The 7,807-nt window shown below is 30.1% G+C and overlaps 1 protein-coding gene across 1 annotated transcript; it reads left to right on the top strand.

Annotated features, from left to right (window-relative positions):
• The first annotated feature begins 3,342 nt into the window (after positions 1 to 3,342).
• Positions 3,343 to 4,858, top strand: LOC107854378 ((S)-8-oxocitronellyl enol synthase CYC2-like). The gene is made up of 2 exons (XM_016699389.2): positions 3,343 to 3,467; positions 3,616 to 4,858. Exons 1-2 carry the CDS (start codon positions 3,426 to 3,428, stop codon positions 4,762 to 4,764), a joined length of 1,191 nt encoding a protein of 396 aa, XP_016554875.1. The 5' UTR covers positions 3,343 to 3,425; the 3' UTR covers positions 4,765 to 4,858.
• The last annotated feature ends 2,949 nt before the right edge of the window (positions 4,859 to 7,807 follow it).

Raw genomic sequence — 7,807 nt, 5'->3', positions numbered from 1 at the left:
CGGGATCGAGGGGTGCCTAACGCCTTCCCCTCGGTCAACAGAATTCCTTAGCTGGAATCTCTGTTCGCAAACCAGTCTTAAAAAGTCAAATTATTTTGAAAAAGATTTTTCAAAGGTGACTTGGCACACCGGATTATGCCAAGTGGCGACTCTGAATAAAAAATGTATATAATCCTTTTACGAAATAAATTTTCATTTTTCATCACTTTCAAAACTTTCTGGTCGAAAAAGGGGTGTGACAAGTATTATCTCTGATCGCCGATAGAAGATCGCAGTCGACGGATCAACGCGTTGGATTGATGGAGGAATAATGAAGCACAATATCCTGTGCTTTCAAGATTAGCAGATATCTTGAATGTTCCAATGTCAACCGTTGCATCGGAGAGCGTTTTTAGTCAGGAACGACAACAGCTTGGAGACAACCGACATTCATAGGGAAGCAATGCAATGAATGTTCTAGTTAGCCTTAGAGATTGGATTAGAGCCGAACGAAGAATTCAAGGAATAGAAACGGAGCCGAACGACAAGCAGAGACTTGAAGAAATTATGACTTCACGGGAGAACTCAGCAGAATCAAGTCCAATGCATGGTTTTGCCCCCATTGACTTTGACTATCCTATGCAAGTTTCCGTTAATATTAACATGAATGAGTTAGAAAAAATGATAGTAGATTTTTTCATCCATGTAAATTATAAATTTTGGATCATTTTACAATCAATAAAATTCAACATTCATTCACACCTTAGTCCTTACTTTGTAATTTTTTTCATTTAATGATTTAAATTGAATTTTTAGTTTAAATTAAATACTTAGTTTTAATATATTACTAATTTACTATAAAGTGTTATTAATTTATTTTATTAAGTAGCATATGTTTTATTTAAAGAAGTACATATATTTTATATGTGTACGAATATATTGAATGTCACTTATATATGTGTATATATTTTCTAAAGTAGTATATATTTAACGTATACATGTATATATGTTTTATAAATTAATATATATATAGTGTGTGTGTGTGTGTGTGTATATATTGTAGTATATTTTATTTAAAGTAGTATGTATATATTGAATGGTACGTATATATGTGTATATATCTTCTATAGACGTATATATTTAACGTATACATGTGTATGTGTTTTATAAATTAGTATATAACTATATATTTAGTGTGTGTATATATTGTAGTATATTTTATTTAAAATAGTATGTATATATTGATGGTACGTATATATGTGTATATATCTTCTATGGTACGTATATATTACATGTGTAATTGTGTATATGTATTATGTGTATATATTTTTTAAATAGTAATGTAGTATATACTATATATATAGTGTATATCTATTGTTTAATGTATTTAAAATGTATATAGGTGGATATATATAATTTATATTGGAGAAAAAACTTTCTTTTCATTTTTGGCCGGATTTTTAATCGATTTTGATAGGATTTAGGTGAGTTGGACCGGATTAGGTTAAGTGGGTCAGTTCAGGATTATTTTAATTTTTTTTACTGTTGGACCCGAAACCGGACCAGCCCATTTAACCAGGGCCGGATCCGGACCTGCCCACTAACCAGATAAACTTCATGGGCTGATTCCGGATTGACCCGGCCCGACCCACTTAACACCCTTATTTGGAAGAATGTACGAAGACGTTATTATTCTTGACCATACATGAGAATGAAAATGATGAGATTATTGAATGTAAATTTGTGTTATGTCGTACTGAACAAAATCGATTGGTTTAACTTCAAATACGAATCATGATTTGAACTTTTAGCAGGGTATAACACGCCGTGAAGTGTTATTAGCTTGGAAGAAAAGGGTCATATGCAAGTGAAGAAAATCAAGTTTGTTTGATTTTGCCCTTTTATCTCTTACCAAATTTAAGTTTTATTTTTATTAGAAGGACAATAAAAGTAATACTATAATTACTTTTACTTTTTCTAAATAAAATATAAAATTTTTTCATATTTGGCAAACGTCTTTCTAAGAGGAAAGATTTTGAATATTTATTAATAGAAGATCCATCTTTTCATACCATAACACAGAACATCATCTACAATGTAGTCCTTAAAAGAGTGAGTCTGTTTTAGGAGAGATTTCTCTCAATAGATTTTTTATTTGTTTTGAGTTTTGACCAAACATATCCATAATAGGCCTTTTTTAGTATTGTTTTATATTTTGTTGAATTATCGTCTTTATAATTTGTAAACTATTAGCTTCCGCATGATGCATTCTCAATTTCAAACCCAACAACTTACACAATAGTGGAACGTTGTAATGCATTACTTTAGCGTTTTTTTTATTTCCAAAAAATAAAATAAAAATTGCTAATACCGAAATATCCCGTTGAAATCTTAAGCTAATAGCAGAAAGTGTATTAGTATTAATTTATTATTGGGTAAAAGAGCGTTATGTGAGCTATTAGAAGCACATGCATAGGAATGTCCCACATGCATGTACCTTGTCACTGCAATACTGCATATATTAAATATGTCTTGCTACAATGAATTGCGTTATGGGGGGCACAACTTGAATACTCCATCTGTTCGCTCTTAGTCGTAACTATTTTTTTAGTTTGATTTTCATTTATTTTTTTTTACCTTTAACATATTAAGAAATGACTGAAGTTTTTTTAGTGTTTAATCCTTAATATTAATTATTTATTCTTCAAATCATTTTCAAAATATATTATTCTAAACATTAATTAATAAGGTGTAGTATGATAAAATAGTCAATATCAATAATTTTTTTCTTTAATGGGTGTTTCATGTCAAAAACTGATAAGTAAAAGCGAACAGAGGAAGCATTTAACTCATTTGGGGTGAATGGATAGATCAATGCACACGACAGGAGTATTAATTCTTAAGTCCAATCAACGAAATATCAAAGGGCTTTAACATATATGTGGTGGATTAACTAATCATATTAAAGTTTCAATTTTTATTTTTTTTAAACAATACGATGGTGAATGCAGAACATGTCTGCATAACAGCCTACGAATCATGGTTGTCACTCTGCATTTAGTATTAGAATAATGGCTAGAGGGCAAAGTCAATCAATGGATATTTGTGAGGTAGGTTTGATCAATATATGAAATTTTCTATCTAAAATACACAGGAATGGATGAACGACTCGTTATCAGACGTAATTTTTTTCTTACAATGAATTGGTACCACTAAATATAGGGTGTAGTGATATTTTTTTTATTTATAATAGGTAAATTAACCTCAACTAAATAATAAGTGTACAGAAAATAAGAGTTAATATACTAGATATTCTATGACATATGTCCCTTTTTTTGCGCCATATAATAGGCCACTTCATGTTTACTCCATTAGAAAAAGTGATTCAAATTTACATAACAGGGCCTTAGTGGTTCAAACGTTTGCCTATCAGCACACTTTTCAGAATGAACTGGTGGTGGTCAAGATCTATCAATACTGCATTGCAGGTAAGAACAAATTAACCAGATAGAATCACAAGGAAACACTCCATTATCGAGCTTTTGTAGTTTCCATGTGCTACTAGAATTATGTCAATGCTTATGTTTTCTACATCAAATATTTACAAGTTGTGTGTCAAAAACTTTTGGTTCACAGCAAAACGTTGAGTATTGCGGAACACATGAAATAAGCTATCAAAATGTTGGCCTGGTTATTGGAATCACTGGTGTCGTTGGCAACAGCTTGGCCGAAACACTCTCATCCACTGATACCCCGGGCGGTCCATGGAAGGTCTATGGTGTGTCACGACGAGGGAAGCCAGTATGCAGCATTGCTAAAGTGAGATATATTCAGTGCGACGTATCTGTGTCAACTGATGTACAAGCCAAGTTATCGACCCTGAAAGATGTGACACACATCTTTTGGGTGACTTCGGCTTTTGACCTTTCCACAGCTAAATGTTGCGAAATCAATGGAGCCATGTTCCGCAGTGTCCTCAATGCTGTCATCCCAAATGCACCAAACGTGTGCCACATCTGTCTCCAGACGGGCGCGATGCATTATATGGAGATACAAAGATCAATTGATGGGAAACTTCATGTTATTTCTCATGATCCACCTTTCACCGAGGACATGGAAAGATTGGAGAACATTCACAACTTTTATTACACGTTAGAAGATGTACTATTCGACGAGGTCTCTAGAAAACCAAGCCTAACATGGTCCATCCACAGGCCCGATCTAATTTTCGGGTTTTCACATCATAGCATGTTGAACATCGTTGGAACACTTTGCGTGTACGCAACAATATGCAAACACGAATGCATTCCGCTGATATTTCCAGGGACGAAGGAGGTTTGGGATAGTTACTCTAACGCATCAGATGCTAATTTGGTGGCAGAGCATCAAATTTGGGCAGCACTTGGTGCACAAGGGAAAAACAAAGCATTCAACATTACCAACGGCGATGTATTCAAATGGAAGCAGTTATGGAAGGTGTTGGCTGAACAAATCGGAGTAGAATATGTGGGATTCGACGAGACAGAGAAGATTATTTCCTTATCTGAGATGATGAAGGATAAGGGGACTGTGTGGGAGAAGATTGTGAGAGACAATAACTTGGTTTCCACAACATTACGAGAGGTTGGCTTGTGGGACTTTGCAGATATGTTACTGGCTGGAGGGACTAGTAGGTTGTGCAGCATAAATCGTAGCAAAGAGTATGGTTTCATTGGCTTCAGAAATTCCATTAATTCCTTCATTTTCTGGATACAGAAGGCAAAAGATAATAGATTAATTCCATGAATTTTGTGTTTTTACTTCATCGTTTAATTAAAAAATTTGGATTCAAGTTAGATCCTTGTGTTTTTACACTATTAAGGTGACATAACTTATTATATAATGGACGAATGTCTATTGTTTCTTTTATTACTTTTTGTAATGATTGTTTTAGAGAGTAGGTCTGGGTACACCCTACCTTCCCTAAATCCTGCTTTATGAGATCATACTAGATATGTTGTTGTGTTAGGCTCCGAAAAAAATACCCTTAATGCGAGTTATTTGACCCTTTGAAACGAGCGATTTCGTAATAGTAAAAGAGGATAAAGATACCGACTAAATAATTGGAGGAGTACTTATAATAATGTAGTAATAGTAAAAATCCTAGACAACGCTTGCCTAATCAAAGGGAAATAATTGAGCAGTACAAACATTTAAAGGCTCAAGGTCTGAAAGTTGACTCAAGGTGTCATTCAATAAATAAATAGAACCAATGCAAAAAAAAAAAGTATTCAATAAATCAAACTTTCAATTTTTTCTAATGCAATGGGATTAATTTGGATCTCTTAGAAGTTTCTAGTCCAATCTTTGAGAAAGAGAAACTTCTAGTAAATGTTTATATATGCTAAGATGCTTCCATCTTGATCGACACTCTTATGTGGAAGTAACTCTCTTTTTTTTTTTTATAAAGATTCTCTATTTTTAGTTATACAACTCAAGTCTATGCAAAGCAAGCCTACACCCTAGACCTGGTTCCAAGCTGATTAAGCATAGTTGTTCGTGAATGAGAACTTGTTTTGCTTGTGTCATTTCAAATTTATGCCACAAAATGGCTAGTCGCCTTTGTAATTCCACAAGATGGCTATTTTCCCAATTATGGGCTATCTAGTTGTGTTTTTATTTTATTTTTATTTTATTTTTTCGCTGTAACATTTATTTATTTCACTAAAACAATCTGTTTTTTTAATGAATTAATGCATAGAACATGTATATATATATAAATTGTATAGTAGCTGTATAAAAAGTGTATAGAAATGGTTAATTATTGTATAAAATATGTATAATATATACATGATGAGTATAAAGGTTGTATCCTTGCTGTGTGTGTATATATATATATATAAATGTATAGTAGCCGTATAAAAAGTATATAGAAATGGTTAATTGTTGTATAAATTATGTATAATATATACATGATGAGTATAAAGGTTGTATCCTTGCTGTATAGAATATGTATAAAAATTATATAATTGTTGTACATAATTTGTATATCTATACCTGATATATATAGAAATTGTATCATTGTAATACATAAAATTAATAAACAAATCTTTAAATTAACACACTACTAAAAGGTCTAAAAATTTAACTTGTTATTATAACAGAATCAAAATATCTTTTAATCCTAATTTTATTCCTTTTCATTGCCTTTTACAGGCATTATAACAAATTAGATTAATCGTACGTACCTCGCACGTGTAATATTTGATTATTTAGAATTAAATGGCTTTGTCTATTGCGAGGATTTTTAATGAAATGTAAAAAGTTCAAATCACTTTTTTTAGATCTTTCACACTTTAATATACTAATGTAAACATAAACATATATTTTAGCGTAAGCATATACATATTTTACCACAAGAAGTTTCAAGTAGTTGACGGATCATTACTTTTGTATTTGTCATGTAGTAACTCTTTCTAATGCTGCCGGATGCTAAGAGAGACACATCATTTGAACCATATTTGCGGTATGATTAATTTTCTTTTTTTTTCTATATAATAAAATATTTCCTTGTTTTTGAAGTCAAATCTTTACAAAATCATTGATTACGTTCTTATTACGGAATTAAAACTTTTAAAAATTTGATACTTCTTAAAATTTTCTTACTCTAACGCTTTTATATTATTTCTAGTTTTTTCAAATCTTTTAAAATAAAATTTAATTGATTTAGAATTCTTAAACTAATGAAAAAGGTAGTAGTTATCATTAATTTTGATGACTTTTAATAAGGAAAGATTTTATCATAAATATATTTAATTAAATTTCAACTCTTAAATATTTGGAAAAAATAGTGAAAAATAATTTTGTTTAAAGCAAAAACATTTAATGAGGGGCAAAAATTTCAAACAATATTTCTAAGTCCTTCGCACTTTTAATATAGTATAGATAATAATGGATAGATATAGATAAAGAAAAAAATACTAAATAATTCGTAAATTGCGTATAAAAATATATCATTATATTCTTTATCAGGTGCTTTCGTTAATACTTTTAATTGTAAATTTCTTTTTTCACCTTTTAAAAAATGTAATTTATAAATGTATATTCTAATAATAGTCAGTGTCATTTATTAATTTGTAATTTTAAGTTTAGTTATGATTTTTGGTCCATATAATTTAATTAATGTGCATATTAATTTTGGCGGAAGAACATAAATAGCACACTCAGCCGAAGTGCCGAACTATTCACAAGAGCATGACCAATTACTTTTTCGGTTAGAATTTACTTGTCACTATTTTTTAAATTTTATTTCATTTTTATTAGTTATTTTTGATAAATCAAGAAATAAAAAAAAATTCATAATTTACATCTTAATATTAATTACTTATTCTTCAAATTATTTTTCAATATCTTTTGATTCCTTTCCCTGTTTCATTTTATTTGTCCCAATTTAACTTGACACATTGATTAAGAAAAATAATTAATAATATGATTAGTTTATCATAGTACCTTATTAAATGATGTTATTTTTTAATTTAAAAAAAATAATTAATATAAATAATAAAATATGAAAAAAAATTATCTCTTTTTAATTTATGAAAAATAATAAGGAAAATAAAAAATTAAATTAAAAATTTGAGAAAAGTAAAATGGGAGAAAGAGAGAATTAGACAATAATATGGTAGTATCATGAAATCACTACACCAATCATTTTTGATAGATCAAGTAAATCCGAAAAGTATACGGATTACTAGTATTTAGTGGCTCCTAATTCGAGGCTCCCCTAGTTCGCCACTTCCTAATTTATAGTTCTCTTATTTGTAATTTTAATATATATATATATATATAT

This window comes from Capsicum annuum, chromosome 1 (assembly GCF_002878395.1).
Source record: "Capsicum annuum cultivar UCD-10X-F1 chromosome 1, UCD10Xv1.1, whole genome shotgun sequence".
NCBI lineage: Eukaryota > Viridiplantae > Streptophyta > Magnoliopsida > Solanales > Solanaceae > Capsicum > Capsicum annuum.
This window is presented reverse-complemented; position numbering and strand designations above follow the sequence as displayed.